Raw genomic sequence first — 18,545 nt, forward strand, 5'->3', positions numbered from 1 at the left:
CAATATGTCACGAAAAAACAATCTCCGAATCAGGGGAATCCGTTGAAGCGTTGCAGAGTAATTACCTCATAAAGTGACAGTGGTCAGAATTGAAAAAATTGGCCCGGTCACGAAGGCAAAAACAGGCTCTGGTGCGAAGTGGTTAAGGGACAAATGGAATATCTTCTCGTCGGACCGGTGAGGAATATGGTGGTTTATTATTTTTGTTTTTTTACAGGGGACATTGGCTTCAGTGGATTATATGCTCGTCGGACAGGTTTGCTTTTTTTTCATTTTTAATTTTTCAGATTAAATGGGTAAAAGAGGGATGGGGAGTGTTTATTTCAATAAAGAAGTCTATCTCATTATTTCAAATACAGGACTTTATTGTCGGTGTTTGTTTTTTTTTTTTTTTTTCTTTTTAACAATATCACTATGGGGTTTGTAATGGGGGTGTCTTGTAGCGCCCCATTAGATTTGTCAGCCTTACACTGACACTTCACATGTTAGACACGGTTTATTGCAAAAGGCCATTACTTGGCTTCAGGCTGCTATGACAACTACCAGCACCCCACCAATATGCTTAAAGAGTGAGCCCCCTCCCTTACATAGCCATGTAGATATCGCTGTCACTATTAATGATATCTAAAGGCTCAATCAGGGCTAATACTCATCCTGATTGTTGCAGCAGGGTGTCGGCTATCAAATACAACTAAAATTGATGATGGTGGCGGCTCTGCTGTGCCGAACATGTACGGTTGATGTCTGGATGGGATTAAAAAAAAATATTCTCTCCATATTCACCTACAACTAGTGATCCAGCAGCCTGAGAAAGACACACTTGCACTCTTAACACACTGAGTTCTGGATATCATTAAAGGGGTTGTGCCACTATAAAAAATACTTTTAACCAAGCAGAAAAGGTGGCAATATATGGTTTACATTTAATAAAAATTTTGCTGCATTCAATAAATACCAAGATTTTATTTTCTGAAGTGTGCTCCCTAGCACCCCCTGGTGTTGTTCATGTCCATCCTTGTAGTGAGCGATCAGCTGGTCGAGTTTGCGTAGTTCCTGTCATCATAAAGAGGTCCGACTCACCCCAACTCCCACCCCCAGTGCGCACAACATATTCTCCTCACAAGTCTTGACAGCGCAGGGAGCAGATTCCTGAAAGCAAAGAAGTGTGTCAGTGAGTCTCCCAACCACCTTCTGGGTGAGATCGTTCTGCTTCACAGAGCTGAGAGCCCTGGAAGCACCTCTGCAATCACAGGTCTGTGGAGCAGATCTCACCCAGAGCGGGGTTGGGAGACTCACTGACACACTGCTATAGCAATCTGCTCCTTGCGCTTTCAGACTTGTGAGAAGAATACAATGTGCACACTGGGGGTGGGGAGTTGGGTGGGCGGGGGGGAGTCGGACCTCCTTATGATGACAGGAACTGCACAAACTCGACCAGCTGATCGCCCACTACGACGACGGAATGGAATAACGCTAGGGAGCATATTTCAAAAAATAAAAGCGTGGTAGTTATTGAACGGAGCATAATTTTTAATAAATGTAAATTACAAAACTATTTATTTTCACCTTTTCTGCTTGGCTAAAAGTATTCTTTATGGTGGTACAACCCCTTTAATAGGTGCTGGTGCACTCCTCCTGCTCTTGGCTGTCCCAATGATGTGTAGGGCGCTCCAGAGCCCTGCAGGCCACAGATGTCAGGGGTTCTGTGTAGTACCTGGGTCGTGTTTTTTGAGACCTCAGTCAATAAGGCCCTGACAGCTTGTCGCATTTTCTGAATTTCCTTAATATAGCTCAGGTGATGTAATTATTAAGGCATCCAAAATTGCCACAGGTTCTCTCTATAGCATACCCTCAAATTTTGACCTGTTGGGGGAGGGGGAGGGGGAGGGGCTCTTGAGGTCTTAAGTTGAGAAACACTGCTATTAGAAGTATCTCAAGCATTGCTGCCCTTCAGGCGGCCTCTTACCTGTCTTTTGGCTAAGGATTGTCCAGCCAGCAGATCACCCAAAATTACTCAAACTGCATAGAAGCTATAGAGGAAAGACCTTTTGGGTCTCTGACAGCTGCATCTACCATCATGAGAATAACCCTTCTGGTTTGAGGTGACAATGAGACCATTTGTGAGATGACAATGCTTTAATAAGGTACCTGTTTGGTGCCAATTGGCCACATTAAACTGCCGTATATGTTCTTTTTACTACTGTATACAAAGCCGCTGGATATGTCTGCCTCAGAATAAATGGTGCCCACTCTATCTGTTGGCTATGTCTCTGGGGTCTCGATGAAAGTCTATACTTGCTAGCTGGGTCCCCCATCTGTTGCTTTTTTCTCCTGCTCTGCAGTGTAATTTCGGCATGCAGACACCAGTGTCGCTGACTCATGTCTGCTCTGTTCTATAGGAAGGTATTGAAATGATAAACTGTATAAATGTTCCTGTATACAGTGCGCTATTTACAATCATCCCCCAGTGTAAGATCTGGTTTTCCAGTTCTTTGCAGTGTATATTGTCATTTGTCAATGTGTGAAAAATGTATTTTAGTCTGACATTTGTCTGTGTCTGATACATTGCATCTGTTACTGGGTCCCAAAAATATTTCCGTTTTGATGTCTTTATACTTGGACTTTTCATTCCCCTCCTCTTTTAAAAGTGGTTGTGCAGGATTAGAGAGAGTGCTTTGTAGCTGAATCCGTGCCTCTCCTCTCCATGGGCTGCTGTACAATACAACCCTAAGACAGGTGCAGCCATATTTTTCAGAGAAAGCAGACGTGGATTTCGACTTCTGGACAACCCCTTTAATTGATGCTCTGTGTTTGAATTACCAAACCAATTTTTCTTTACTAGGATTTTCAGTTTTCTGTTTGGATTTCACTTCTTTTTTGTTAGCTTTTGCTTACGGGAAAAGGCATCAGTAAAGCATGGATAGTCATACAGTGGTTAATACAAAATATGTTGTAGAACTGCAATGTTAACGTTTATGTGGTGTCCTCTTCACAGCTAAAAATGAGAGCTGGTGGTGCTAGTGATTCCTCAAAATGGAAAAAGCAGAAGAGATCTCCAAGGGCCCCACGTCACATCACCAAAGCTATGGCTGGCACAGAATCTTTGCACCAGCCTTTGTCAAGTGGCTCTTCAGCAGGTAGTCTTTTTTACTTTTTTTGAACTACCAAAAACTCCAGATTTAGCCATCAGAAGATGACACCGGTGCATGTACACACAACTCTGCGGCACACACAGCTACATGCACAGTTTACACACACACCGCTCTGCTACAAATATATGCGCATACAGCTCTGCTGCATATACTCACACACCATGCACCACACCAGACACGCACGCACACAGCTTTGCTGCCAGCATCCTGCACCCATTTTGTGACTGATCACATGACTGTGATATACTAGACGGTCCTTCAGCTTTAGTGTGCAGTGGTGTGCTGTTTCAGGACCTGCAGCATGGTGAGGACTGTGCTGGTCCTGTTCAGCTTTAGTGATGTGCCGTTTCAGCCTCCTTTCCTGCCGGATCTGCACATCTCATTAGAGAGAACTGTGCAGCCGCATAGTGTCTCTGATCTTACAAGGAGGCTATATGATTGCTCTTCTTAATAACTGATGATATTGCCTCAGGACTATGCAACGCCCTCAATTTTTAGCAACAAATGTCTTAGTTGGAAAAATAAGGTTAATTATTTTAGAAGTATCATTGCCGTAAAAATCCATACTGTGTTGCATCTCTGACATTGAGCATCATCTGATTTATGAAGTCATCCCTTTTCAGCATACATAATTTTCGTTTTTAGGGGGTATTCCTTTCATGGAGCCTTCCTCTCCAGAAGCTACATCTCCTGTCTCAGGTGGTAGTTCGGAGGCCACATCATCTGTAGTCACCCCAACAGCCGACAGCGGAGTAGAGTTGTCATCTCAAGCAACTTCAAAGGAAGATCTTTCAGAAATGGATAATGCAAACCCTGTTGCTGCTGCTCTGCAGTCACCTGGAGATATGTATCCATCAGATCGACAGAACCAGGATGAACAGAAGGTAGGCATTTAGAATTACACTGCTTAACATCTTCTTTAACCTCTTCTTTGTTGCCCCTTGTGGCCTATCAGTACGTACATCATATTATACACCCCCGTTCATTATTATGCAAGACCCAAAAACTGTTAAAAGGCTTCTCATCTCACAAAGTAATGGCATGTCACAAAGATATTCAATTGCTTTATGATTAGTGAAGGTCTTTCCTCTTGTGAGAATAAAGGGGATGCCATGCTGGTATATCACTGAGTTTCCTTTACTATTTTCTTTCTACACAGCAGCCACTAGTCATCGGGATATATGACTGACCTACATCCTGATATATTTGTCCCTTATTCTGGGCCCCATCCTGATACACAGCTCTGGCAAAAGTTAAGAGACCACTGCAAAATTTTCATTTTCTCTGATTTTTCTCTTTATATTTTTGAGTAAAATGTACATTGTTGTTTTATTCTATAAACTACTGACAACATGTCTCCGAAATTCAAAGCTAAAAATGTTGTATTTATTTATTTGCAGCAAATGAGAAATTGTCAAAATAATAAAAAAAGAAACAGTGCTTTCAGACCTCAAATAATGCAAAGAAAACAAGTTCTTATTCATTTAGAAACAACAATACTCATACTCATGTTTTAACTCAGGAAGAGTTCAGAAATCAATATTTGGTGGAATAACCATGATTTCTAATCACAGCTTTCATGCGTCTTGGCATGCTTTCCACCAGTCTTTCACACTGATTTTGGGCGACCTTATGCCACTCCTGGCACAAAAATGTAAGCAGTTCTTCTTTGTTTGATGGCTTGTGACTATCCATCTTCCTCTTGATTACATTCCAGAGGTTTTCAATGGGGTTCAGGTCTGGAGATTGGGCTGGCCATGACAGGTTCTTGATGTGGTGCTCCTTCATCCACACATTGATTGACCTAGCTGTTGTGGCATGGGGCATTGTCCTGCTGGAAAAAACAGTCCTCAGACTTGGGGAACATTGCCTGAGCAGAAGGAAGCCAGTGTTTGTCAAGGATAACCTTGTATGCGGCTTGATTCATACGTCCTTCGTGAAGATTAACCTGCCCAATTCCAGCCTTGCTGAAGCATCCCCAGATCATCACCGATCCTCCACCAAATTTCACAGTGGGTGCAAGACACTGTGGCTTGTATGCCTCTCCAGGTCTCCGTCTAACCATTAGACGACCAGGTGTTGGGCAAAGCTGAAAATTAGACTCATCAGAGATGATTACCTTACTCCAGTCCTCTATGGTCCAATCCTTATGGTCTTTGGCAAACTTCAGCCTGGCTCTCCTTTGCTTCTCATTGATGAAAGGCTTTTTTCTACCTTTACATGACTTGAGGCCTGCCTCTAGGAGCCTGTTATGAACTGTTCTTGCCGTGCACTTCACCTCAGCTGCCATTTGCTATTCCTTTTGTAGGTCACTTGATGTCATCCTGCAGTTGCTGAGTGACATTCGAATAAGATGGCGGTCATCCCGGTCGGTGGAGAGTCGCTTTCGCCCTCTGCCGGTCTGTAGCTTTGTTGTCCCCAATGTCTGCTGCTTCACCTTGTTGTAGTGGACTGCTGACTTCGAAATTTTAAGGATGGAGGCAACATGACGCTCACTGTATTTCTATTCTAGTAAAGCCAGAATTGAGCCCTTCTTTTCCTCACTCAACTTTTTTCTTTTCAACTCCTTGGCATGGTTAAAAGTTATTTTTTCATTTAAATAACTTTTGGGCTATTCCTAGCACTTGTTTTGCCATCCAGCTTGTCCTATTGCTAGAGGATTGTGAAGACCACAGCAGTGTTTTTTATACTTTCCCTCGATACATAAGATTTGGTTCAGGTGATCACTTAATCAGAAGCACATTAAGTAGAATGAGGTGGACTTTGGTTGGAATTCAACTGACACTGGAATTGAACGGCTGTCAGACATGTAGAGATGGGGATTTTTAGAAAACTGTGCAGTGGTCTCTCAATTTTTGTCATAGCTGTATATTTCCCCCATCCTGGTATATATCCCCCATTCTGCTGCTGTTATTTAATGCATAGAAAAAAATAAACAATTATACTTGCCTCCCACCCGCTCCCCCGCCGCACGGCATCCTTTTCTGAAGCCAGCAGCTGGCTTCAGCGTGCAAGCGACTGGAGCTCATGACATCACTGCCATGCGCCACCAGTCACATGCACGCTAATGTCATCTACTGCCCTCTGATTGGCCGGCAGCATTTATTACCACACACAGACCCGACTGTTCTCTGTGCCGCAGTACACTTCAGCTGAATATATGTCAGAGTGCGCACATCCAGTTGAAGTTCACACTGACGTTGGCAGGCCCTTCACCCGCACAGGCCCGATTGTGGTCTCAACTTCTGCTACCGTGGTTGTTACGCTCCTGGCTGGCCTCATTAACTTGCAAGGGGCCTCACTTCAGTTTCCTACACATCCAGGTGGCCAAGGGCAGTTCTGCAAGGAAAAATTTTAACCGGTTGCAGCTTTAAAGATGGCCCTGCATTGTTGTAGTTTACTGAATCAGTGGCAGGTCCCAGAAAGCAGCCCCCTCACTTGTCTTAACCCCTTCAGGACCCAGCCTATTTTGACCCTAAAGACCTTGGCATTTTTGTCAATTCTGACCAGTGTCCCTTTACGAAGTAAAAACTCTGGAACGCTTCAACGGATCCTAGCAATTCTGAGATTGTTTTTTCGTGACATATTGGGCTTCATGTTGGTATTAAATTTAGGTCGATAATATTTGCGTTTATTTGTGAAAAAATCAAAAATATGGGAAAAAATGTGAAAATTTTGCAATTTTCAAATTTTGAATTTTTATTCTACTAAACCAGAGAGTGATGTGACACAAAATAGTTAATAAATAACATTTCCCACATGTCTACTTTACGTCAGCACAATTTTGTAAAAAAAAAAAAATGTTGGTAGGAAGTTTGAAGGGTTCAAAGTTCATCAGCAATTTATCTTTTTTCCAGCAAAATTTACAAAACCATTTTTTTAGTGACCACATCACATTTGAAGTCCCTTTGAGGGGTCTTTATGACAGAAAACACCCAAAAGTGACACCATTCCAAAAACTGCACCCCTCAAGCTACTCAAAACTACATTCAAGAAGATTATTAACCCTTCAGGTGCATCACAGGAACTAAAGCCACATGGAAGAAAAAAATGAACATTTTTATTTTTCTAACAAAAATTTTCTTTTAGCCTAAATTTTTTATTTTTCACATGGGTAACAGGATAAAATGCATCCTAAAATTTGTTGGTCAATTTCTCCTTAGTACACTGATACCTCATATGTGGTCATAAACCACTGTTTGGGCACACGGCAGGGCTCAGAAGGGAAGGAGCGCCATTTTACTTTTTGAATGGAAAATTAGCTCCAAAAGTCAAATTGCGCTCCTTCTCTTCTGAGCCCTGCCATGCGCCCAAACAGTGGTTTATGACCACATATGAGGTATCGGTGTACTCAGGAGAAATTGACCAACACATTTTAGGATGCATTTTATCCTGTTACCCATGTGAAAATTAAAAAATTTAGGCTAAAAGAAAATTTTTGTGAAAAAAAAAAAAGTACTTTTTTGTTTTCACAGATCATTTTGTGAAGCACCTGGGGGTTCCAAGTGCTCACTATGCATCTAGATTGGTTCCTTGGGGGGTCTAGTTTACAAAATGGGGTCACTTGTGGGGGAGCTCCAATGTTTGGGCACACAGCGGCTCTCCAAACGCAACATGGTGTCCGCTAACAATTTGAGCCGATTTTCCATTCAATTTGTTAGCGGACACCATGTTGCGTTTGGAGAGCCGCTGTGTGCCCAAACATTGGAGCTCCCCCACAAGTGACCCCATTTTGGAAACTAGACCCCCCAAGGCACCTATCTAGATGCATAGTGAGCACTTGGAACCCCCAGGTGCTTCACAAATTGATTGATAAAAATGAAAAAGTGGAAAAAAAAAACACTTTTTTATTTTTACGGATTAATTTGTGAAGGACCTGGGGGTCCACAGCAGAGGGTCCGGAGCAGAGGGTCCGGAGCAGACGATCCAGGGATGGGAAGGAGCTGGGAGGTTTCAGCCATCCCTCCATATCTGATTGGGGCTAGTATCCATGTGACGCTAGCCCCCCAATCAGATCGGGGGGGAGGGGGGGGACAGAGGTGACACTCCCCCCAGCCAATGGCTGATGCTGTAAGCATCAGGCCATGCCCAGATTTAAATATTACACCAATTTTCATTGGTGAAATATTTAATTCATACCGATTGGCAGTTTCACTAAAAGTGAAAATGAAACAGCCAATCGGAGGGGTCCCAGGCACGGGGGGGTTAATCCACCCCCCGTGGGGTCGACTTCAGGATGTCCAGTTGCAGTAGCAACTGTGACACCTGAGCGACCCCGCTCGCAGGCGCTGCAGGGGCGCTTTCCCTCCATGTCACACACGCTGTGACACGGGTCGGGAACAAACTGTTTTCCATGTCACAAACGGTGTGACACGGGTCGGGAAGGGGTTAAAGTGATTTAATTTCCTAGTGAGGTGCCATAACTTAATGAGATGAAAATGTGACTTTCCAGTGGCCTTATATGGTTTTTACGTTATTTCTATATGCATATATATAGGCTTTGTTTCAAAATTGTTATTAATACTCGTATCTACTTTCTGCATGCTATTTTAAAGAATGAAGAATTTTTGGGTAGAAAAACACAATCTGCATCCGTTGAATCCATCCCTGAGGTTCTAGAAGACAGCTCCTCAATAGCTGACTACTCAGACTCTGCCTCTGTTCATGACATGGACTATGTCAATCCTCGAGGCGTTAGATTTACCCAGTCTTTACAGAAAGAAGGTGAGAGTTGCAATAATAAGGTCAGATTTCTGCATTTCAGCTTACTGGATGCAGTCCTGTGCAGATCGATAGTACTATTTTTTTGAAGGATGGTTAAAAAAAAAAAAAATCTAGAATTTAAAGAGGACCTGTCTGCAGGAATTTGGACTCTTAAAGGGGTTGTTCGGTCTAAAGCTGCAAGTCTTAAGTCACACTATGTGACTACAGACTTGTGAATCCTCACATCATGTGCACTGCAAGGATTCTCTGTGCCAGGAGCGGCGGTCACGTGACCACAAGTATATGATATGCGTACTCCCAGCCACATTCAGTCTAGATGGGTGTGACCTTCATTAATGCAATTGTATTAAACGAGGCCGGAAACAGCCTAATTGGAATTTGACCAGCAGTATGCATACGTGTGGTCATGTGCGCTCTGCTTTTGGCACAGGAAAATCCTCACAGATCGCAGTGTGTGCGATGTGAGGATTCACAAGTCTGCAGTCACATAGAGTGACTGCAGACATGTAGCTTTAGACCAATTAACAGCATTATAGAGTTGGCCCAGTACCTAAAATGTCCTTTTGAAATATCTATTTTTACACTCTTATCACTTTTGTCATTTGCTTGATAAATTTCCCTACATTTCTCCCTATCTTGCTAATCCCTAAATGTGTTTTTTTTTTTTACTTCACTTCTTCGTTTGAAAGGCGCCTCTAGCACGAAGACTCAGGAGGCTGGGGCTGCACTCACTTCCTTATCACCCCTCCTGGAACAGGAAGTCCTCAGGAGGTAGCGCAGCAGTTACCACAGTTTCTTGCATTGCTGCCCTCTGCCTCTGTCCCTGTTGCTATAGCATCTACTAGTGAAGCGAGACGCAGTCAGGGGGGCAGCGATAGAAACAGTGTGTAACACTGGCGCAGTCTCACAGCTTCTAGCACCACCCTCAAACGAGTCAGCAGCAGGGGCTTGTGATAGAATCTGTGAAAGCGACACCAACAAAGGCCCTACCGCTTCTATGACCACACCCTAATGACTATTCGCATCCTGATGAGGGCGATGCTAGAAGCTGTGGGGCGGCATTGATGTCACTCACTGTTTCTATCTCTGCCCCCTGACTACTTTGTGTTTCACAATTAAAGGCTGCAGTGGGAGAGATGTAAGCAAAGTGTGAGTGCTGCGCTCACATTTCCCACAGCTTCTATGAGCATCATGGATCCAGGGCATCTTCCAAGGGTGGCGATGGAAGAAGCTGTAGTAAGTAACTGCAGCGCTGCTCCCCGATGACGTCCTGTTCCAGGGTGAGCGATAGACACGGCAGAGAAGTGAGTGCAGCCTCAGCCTCCTGCGATTTTTTGTTTGAGATTCCTCACAAGCTAAACCTCACCGGACGTGAAGTGAAAAATAACACATTTAGGGATTAGCTGTATAGGGAGAAGTGTAGTGTATCATATGATAAAGCTACTGACAAAAAGTGCTTAGGGTGTAATGTTAGATATTGAGAAAGAACATTGTAGGTATTGTACCACCCCTCCAACTAAAGACAAGTGTCATGACACTTTGAAGCTGATTAAAGTGTTATACCCTTTTTTTAACAAATCCAACTTTCTTCTGATCGTCGTTCTGTAATCAATCAGTTTTATGCTAATGAGGCTCAAGCGGGTCTGCACACTGGGTTTGATCATTTCCTGCCAGTCTGAGTAGCGTCCTCACCTTTGGCTGCCTCCAGTCTGACTCGCAGGTCAGTTCTTTTTCAGTGACCTGCCTTCTCTGGCCGAAATTTCACTGGTGGGTATGCGTAGATGGATTTCTCAACTCGATTGCATCATTTGGAAGTTACTGTGCATGCCCAGCTCCCGGCAACGACGAGGCCTGCATGAGATTTCGGCCAGAGGAGGTAGGACACTGAAGAGAAGCATTGACCTGTCAGTCATATGTGGCAGGCAAGCAGGACTGCAGATAAAATGTCCAAAATGATTACAGAAGAACAACAAAATGGATTTCTTTAAAAAAAAAAAAAGAGATAATTTTAATTATCATCAGGAGAGCCATATCTGTAGTTAGGAGTCCAAAATCCAGCCGAATGGTCCTCTTTTTAAAATCTTTTTGCCCCAAATGATTAAAAACAGTAACAATGTTTTGCATATCTTGCTAACTAACCATTATACTTTTTTTTTTTTTTTTTTTTAGGAGCAGTCTTAGTCCCTTACGGTCTTCCTTGCATTCGGGAATTGTTCCGCTTTCTCATTTCACTTACCAACCCCCATGACCGCCATAACTCTGAAGTGATGATCCACATGGGTTTACAGCTTATTACAGTAGCTTTAGAGTGTGCGCCTATTGCAAACTACGTTTCACTACTGGGACTTGTGAAGGATGAGCTTTGTCGCCATTTGTTTCAGGTTGGTGAAGACTAGTAAATTTTTGTATTTTTTTACTATACAAATTGTCAGAATTCACAAATGTTCCATTGACCTTTTGCAGCTCTTAAATGGAGATCGTTTAAGTCTGTATGCAGCCTCCTTGCGGGCATGTTTCCTTCTATTCGAAAGTATGAGAGAGCATCTGAAGTTTCAGCTGGAGGCAAGTACATATGCATTGTTTTATGCTATGTTAAAGCGAATCTATCACGTTGTCAAGTTTGTGCCATCTAATCTGAGAGCAGCATAGTCTGGACACAAACACCTCAATTCCGGCGATGTCACTTGCTGGGCTGCTTGTTGTAATTTTGTTAATCTCCTGCTACTATATATGTGATTTTATCACTAGAGGACTAGTAAATCTGCTGCCGTGTAGTCCTCCATATTAATGATCTCTGTATGACCCCGCCCCCACCACTGATTGGCAGCTTTCTGCCTATGCAGAGTGTACACTGAAATCTGCCAATGAGTGGTGTGCACAGGGATATGATGAGCTCAGCATTAAGAGAACTGCAAGATATGCAGCAGAGTAAACAGGGATTTTGTGAAAGCTAGCAGTTCAGTAAGTGACACATCACTGGAATCAGGGTCTCTGCCCCTACATCCTGCTGCTCTCAAATAGCTAAAAACCTGTTGACTTATTCCCTTTAACTGCTGTAGCAGTATAGTGTGTTTTGTGTGTGTTTTTTAGCTTGTATTTAAAAGGTTATTCTCGTGTTCATTTCTCATGGGCGCACCACTCCTGAAGCATTGATAGTTTGGACCAGTGGCTTTGTTGCTCTGCTTCCCCAGTCTGTGCGTGCTCCAGTGATGCTATAGGAGTCAGCCTCGCCTCTGCAGCATCAGAGGAGCGCAGGAGAACTAAAGCCATCCGGACTGCTTTGGAGCAGTGCTTGCCAGTTTTAGAGCAAAGAGCTTGTAGGTGCTGCGCTCATTTCCTAGGAAACCCGCTACCTCTAAAAGACAGCACAGTTGGCCAGTAACCTACTCAACAAGCAGTAAACTAGAAGATAAAAAATCCCTCCATTCTTGAGAACCAAGAGTATTTTTAATAAGAAGCAACTTTGCAAGTGACCTCTTTTTACAAGCTCGGTGCAACTTTTACCCATTTATTTTGAAGTGAATTTAGGCAAACCCCAAATCAATGTGTAAAGAGGATTTGTCCTCAGATTTCACAATTCAAACTTGTATACATTATTACATTGATCTCAAAGTTCAAGTAGGTGTTAACTCATTAGGTGTCAAATACATTGATTGCGAATATCTTCACACCAGAAAGACAAAATTAAAAACAAAGAAAAAAAAACCAAACACATTTTATTCCGCTTTGCAGCCACTATTGTATCAGGTGTCCAGTTCAACATGAACATTTGGGGAAAGTTCCTCTTTAATATTTCATACAGTTTGTACTGTGATAATCTGTAACTGATCCCCTTTAAGGAAATTGTCAAATCAATCTGGCCCCTTCTCAGACCTTCTGTGCACGGAGCTGATGTGGACATGCCTGGTTGTCGTGCTCTACTATGGCTGAGAGAAGTTCCAGTGCTTGGACATTTACCTCTCAGCAATGCTATTCAGGGCTTTGGGGTACAAAATACTCCAAATGACTGGTAATGGCTATACTGGTAGTGCTAGAAATCTGAAATGTCCGTTGGAATCAAGCGTACGTGCAGCCCCTTCCTCCACCCATTCACTGTGGAGATACCCGACATAGCCGAGTATAGCGATCACATATCTCCTGCAGTCTCGTACAGAATATACAGTGCAGTTGGGCCTATGAGCGGTAACCGCTTCATTCCAACTGGCATTTCAGATCCCCATTCCCGGGGTTGCTGGGGGGTCCCAGTTAACAGATTCTCACCAATGCACAACTTATCATGCATCTCTTAGATCTGTGACCACATTAATTGTTGGGAATAATCCATTCATATTCTGGGAAGATAAATATATTCACAAATATGGGAGATCAGAATTTAGAAAAATATAGACAATTTTAGGTTTATCCCTTTTTTTTTCCCCTCATTTTTTTTTCTTTTAGATGTACATAAAGAAACTGATGGATATCATTACCATAGAAAATCCAAAGATGCCATATGAGATGAAAGAAATGGCCCTGGAAGCCATTGTACAGCTCTGGAGGATACCCAGCTTTGTAACGGAGCTCTACATTAACTACGACTGTGATTACTATTGCTCCAACCTCTTTGAAGATCTTACCAAACTTCTTTCCAAGGTTTGATGATACTTTCATTGTTGCCTATTTGGAGCATATAGCCGTAAACTTGTTTCAATAGAAGAAACTAAGTCGGCCATTTATTATGACCCCATTATAATATATGTAAATCCTCTTTGGTACTAGGTCTGTTTGCGTCGGCTTTGCTCACAATGTATTTTTTGTACATTTTTCTGTTGTGTCTTTGGCTTTTTACTTTCTAGAATGCGTTTCCAGTGTCTGGCCAGCTGTACACCACTCACCTGCTGTCTCTTGAAGCTCTTCTGACAGTTATTGACAGCACAGAAGCTCACTGTCAGGCTAAGATTTTAAGCAATACTTTACAACAGGACAAAAAAGAAGCTGCCAAAAACATTGCTGAAAGTGCAGAAGTATCTGAGGATCCTGTAAACAGTAAGTTCTGCAGTTCTTTTATATATCAGTCTGTTTCTAGAACTGTCTGTCGTAATTTGTATCTGATGCCTGTTTGAGAACATTACACGTTGAAAATAAAAGCGTGGAAAATTCTGAATTTTCCAGTAGATGTTTTTGAGCACCTACAGCACAACTGTGTCATCTGGAGAACCTTTCTTTTCAAGGCACTGATCACCCGATGGAAAACGCTTCTCCAAACATCAGCGCTGAATCACAGGGAGCACGGCCACCAACGAGTGGTCATCTTATGGCTGATGAGATGAACCTAGGTGTTCAGGAGGCTGAGGATGGCAGTGATGGAGGCAAGTGGTTGATATAAACAATATATTTTGTGCTATAGAAAAATGTTTTTAGATTTTTTTTTTTGTTGTTTTAAGAAATGCATTTATACAATGAACAATATTTTCTATTCATCAGATAACTTAGTTTCTTCTAGTAATATATGAACCTAAACTATGTAGGAAAATGGTCATATTGTATGTCCATGCCCAATAACTTTTTTTTTCCTAAAAACATGGCATAGCAGATTCTCCATCTAAAGATTAATTTACACAACACGATTGTTCAGCATTAAAGGACTGCCGATCAGTGCTGCTTCCCCCTTCTCCTCAGGTTGGCTGGTCCTTACAGGGGGGAGCAGCACCTAGTGTATGATGTAATGACCCAGACGGGAGGGGGAGCAGTTAAAGGGCAGATTCTGTCACATGGAATTACAAGGATTAAAAAGATCATATAACTGTACTGACCATCTCCTCTTTTTAGTGTATGAGGGCAGGAACAGTACAAAAATGTTTCTCTCCCCGGAGTACCCCTTTACACTATGTTGTTTTTTCTCGGAAATGCTGCGGTGTTTTAAAATTATACATATATATGGCGGAAATCATGCAGCCAGCGTCTGATTCATGCTGCCTGTGGATCAGGTAGCGTGTTTCAGCTGTCGGGTTCCCTTTAAGAAGAACAATGATTCTCCTTTTCTCCAACACTTCTGTACTCTTAATATGAAGGAGAAAGAGCTGGGCTCCTATGGAAACTCATTCCAAGGAGAGACAATTATAGACATATATGTGGGGACTGAGTACATATAATAAGATCTCTGACAACTCTTTCTGTATAAGCAAATGAAATGTGGAAACCTCCACATAAACTATGAGCAGTTTTGGTTGCAGTTGGTGCTCTTATTGTGCCCTGGATATAATGAAGTTTCATGTACTACCTGCCTCTTACCTTCTGGTGTATTTTTAGCTGACCAGAAGACTCAAAAGAAACCCCCACGCTTCTCAACATCTCTTCCTACGGTCCAAGAGCTGAATGATATAAAGAACAAGAAAAAGGTATATAACTGGCGAGCATTTTCATTTGTTTCCTTTTTTTTGGAGCCCATTGTAACAAACATAAAACATTTGATCACTTTGTGTTGGATATTTTCGTAGCTCCTTATAACTGGAACCGAGCAGTTTAATCAAAAATGTAAGAAAGGAATACAGTTTCTTCAAGAAAAGAATCTCTTGGCAACACCGATGGATAACAAGGAGGTAGCACAGTGGCTGAGGGAGAATCCAAGACTGGACAAGAAAATGATAGGAGAATTCGTAAGTGATCGCAAGAGCCTTGATCTACTTGAGAGCTTTGTGGGGTGAGTCATTGCCGCTGGATAATCAATTATTACAATTCATTATTTGCAAAAACAGAATTATACAATCATTTTAGATGAATTGATTCATAAAATGAATGCCACTGGTGCCGTGATCGGCTGAGACTTTTTCACAATGTATCCAGTCTTCTGTCAGCCATCTCCATAATCAGCACAGAGGGGTCTCCTGTCTGGACAGATTGCTGCAGTGGATCAGTGTAAGGCGACATTCACACATTCGTGAGTGTTAACATCCTAAAGAAACAAACTGATTTTTTTTTTCCTTTTATCAGAATTGCATCCTTTATTTTTTTTTCTCATCCGTTTCTTTTTCGCTGAAGCAGGTAGAATTTCTGAACCCCTTTTTTTTTTTTTTTTAATTGATTCTTGGCAATGATTTAGTCGAACTCTGATGGAAAACTGAAGTACGGTATATGTCTTTGGTGATTCATCCATTTTGTATAGATCCTCATAGACTTTAATGGCGGAGTCTGATGAGAATAGGACATGTTCTAAGCCTTACGGAAAGGAGACACTGACGCGTTTTTAAAATCTGTGTGTATGGCTCAATGGCACTCTACAAGTAAGTGTGCTGTCTGATGAAAAAAACAGAACACACACTGTCACATGGACGTGTGAATACAGCCTAAATCCGGCCATACACAGTAGACGGCTGTCAGCCAAATGATGCTTTGGCTGGTTCAGCCATAAACAGGAGTACTCGCTCTGCCAAGCGCTCCTGTGTTCGTTCTCTAAGAAAGCCGTCACCAGACATCTTTGGCCGCGGCTCATCTCCGGCAGATAATGCGATCAACAGTCCAAAATCTGACGTGCCCGATCTACATCTTCCCCAACCACCAGTTGTCTAGTGCCTCCATACACATTGGACTGTTGATCGGACCTGTCGATATCGGCTGACATTAGTCTAATGTACAGTGCCTTGTGAAAGTATTTGGCCCCCTTGAACTTTTCTACCTTTTGCCACATTTCTGGCTTCAAACATAAAGATGTAAAATTCTAATTTTTTTGGGAAGAATCAACAACAAGTTGGACACAATCGTGAAGTGGAACGAAATTTATTGGATATTTTAAACTTTTTAAAAAAATTAAAAACTGAAAAATTATTCGGCCCCCTTGAGTTAATACTTTGTAGCGCCACCTTTTGCTGCGATTACAGCTGCAAGTCGCTTAGGTTATGTCTCTATCAGTTTTGCACATCGAGAGGCTGAAATTCTTGCCCATTCTTCCTTGCAAAACAGCTCGAGCTCATTGAGGTTGGATGGAGGGCGTTTGTGAACAGCAGTTTTCATCTCTTTCCACAGATTCTCGATTGGATTCAGGTCTGGACTTTGACTTGGCCATTCTAACACCTGGATACTTTTATTTTTTAACCATTCCATTGTAGATTTTGCTTTATGTTTCAGATCATTGTCTTGTTGGAAGATAAATCTCCGTCCCAGTCTCAGGTCTTTTGCAGACTCCAACAGGTTTTCTTCCAAAATGGTCCTGTATTTGGCTCCGTCCATCTTCCCATCAATTTTAACCATCTTCCCTGTCCCTGCTGAAGAAAAGCAGGCCCAAACCATGATGCTGCCACCACCATGTTTGACAGTGGGGATGTTGTTTTGAGGGTGATGAGCTGTGTTGCTTTTACGCCAAACATATCGTTTTGCATTGTGGCCAAAAAGTTTGATTTTGGTTTCATCTGACCAGAGCACCTTAGTCCACATGTTTGCTGTGTCTCCCAGGTGGCTTGTGGCAAACTTCAAACAAGACTTTTTATGGATATCTTTGAGAAATGGCTTTTTTCTTGCCACTCTTCCATAAAGGCCAGATTTGTGCAGTGTACGACTGATTGTTGTCCTATGGACAGACTTTCCGACCTCAGCTGTAGATCTCTGCAGTTCATCCAGAGTGATCATGGGCCTTTTGGCTGCATCTCTGATCAGTCTTCTCCTTGTTCGAGATGAAAGTTTAGAGGGACGGCCTGGTCTTGGTAGATTTGATACTCCTGATACTCCTTTCATTTCAATATGATCGCTTGCACAGTGCTCCTTCAGATGTTTAAAACTTGGGAAATCTTCTTGTATCCAAATACGGCTTTAAACTTCGCCACAACAGTATCTCGGACCTGCCTTGTGTGTTCCTTGGTCTTCATGATGCTCTCTGCACTTGAAACAGAACCCTGAGGTTGCGTGCCCACTATGCGTTTTTCAAGCGTTTTTGCCGTGTAATTTCCGCAGTGAAAACGCTTAAAAACCGCTTGGTAATATGTGCCCCATGCTGTGCACATGCTGCGGAGATTTCCGCTGAGGATTATCATTGCGGAAAAATACGCAGCATGTCCATTCATTTTGCGGACACGCAGCGTAATCGCCGCCATTGATTTGAATTGGACCCCGTGACATCCGCATCACTGCATCTGTAGATGAAATTAAAATATGGAAAAAAAAAACACTTTTTCATTTTTACGAATCAATTTGTGAAGCACCTGGGGGTTCCAAGTGCTCACTGTGCATCTAGATAGGTGCCTTGGGTGGTCTAGTTTCCAAAATGGGGTCACTTGTGGGGGAGCTCCAATGTTTAGGCACACAGGGGCTCTCCAAACGCAACATGGTGTCCGCTAACAATTTGAGCCGATTTTCCATTCAATTTGTTAGCGGACACCATGTCGTGTTTGGGGAGCCCCTGATGTGCCTAAACAGTGGAGCTCCCCCACAAGTGACCCCATTTTGGAAAATATACCCCTCAAGGATTTTATTAAGGGGTATAGTGAACATTTTGAACCCAGAGGTACGACACAGAATTTGATAACATTAGGTCATCATATTGAATAAGTTGTCATTACTCTTGAGCGCAAGTGCTCGCTACTTGAGTTTGCATCGGGTACTCAGGTATGCACCATGTATCACGGGTGCTCAAGTGAAATGCTCGAGTCCCCGCCCGCATGTTTAACGGTTATTAGACACCCCCAAAAAAACATGCGGGGATCG

The 18,545-nt window shown here is 42.6% G+C and overlaps 1 protein-coding gene across 11 annotated transcripts in view; it reads left to right on the forward strand.

The window, feature by feature from the left end:
- The window catches only part of GBF1 (golgi brefeldin A resistant guanine nucleotide exchange factor 1), a 230,673-nt gene that overhangs the window by 142,666 nt on the left and 69,462 nt on the right, over window positions 1-18,545 (forward strand). For 6 of the 11 annotated variants that reach the window (XM_073685833.1, XM_073685835.1, XM_073685838.1 and 3 more), the window contains 11 exons: window positions 218-256; window positions 2,996-3,137; window positions 3,798-4,036; window positions 8,708-8,876; window positions 11,046-11,257; window positions 11,340-11,438; window positions 13,314-13,508; window positions 13,712-13,901; window positions 14,087-14,224; window positions 15,165-15,253; window positions 15,353-15,555. In XM_073685833.1, coding sequence (XP_073541934.1) covers window positions 218-256; window positions 2,996-3,137; window positions 3,798-4,036; window positions 8,708-8,876; window positions 11,046-11,257; window positions 11,340-11,438; window positions 13,314-13,508; window positions 13,712-13,901; window positions 14,087-14,224; window positions 15,165-15,253; window positions 15,353-15,555 — 1,715 coding nt within the window. The remainder of the gene's footprint in view (window positions 1-217; window positions 257-2,995; window positions 3,138-3,797; window positions 4,037-8,707; window positions 8,877-11,045; window positions 11,258-11,339; window positions 11,439-13,313; window positions 13,509-13,711; window positions 13,902-14,086; window positions 14,225-15,164; window positions 15,254-15,352; window positions 15,556-18,545) is intronic. The other 5 variants (XM_073685837.1, XM_073685840.1, XM_073685841.1 and 2 more) reach the window with 1 other exon arrangement.

Source organism: Phyllobates terribilis, unplaced genomic scaffold, assembly GCF_046119375.1.
Source record: "Phyllobates terribilis strain yellow unplaced genomic scaffold, ASM4611937v1 Scaffold_5__5_contigs__length_657084704, whole genome shotgun sequence".
Taxonomy (NCBI): Eukaryota; Metazoa; Chordata; class Amphibia; order Anura; family Dendrobatidae; genus Phyllobates; species Phyllobates terribilis.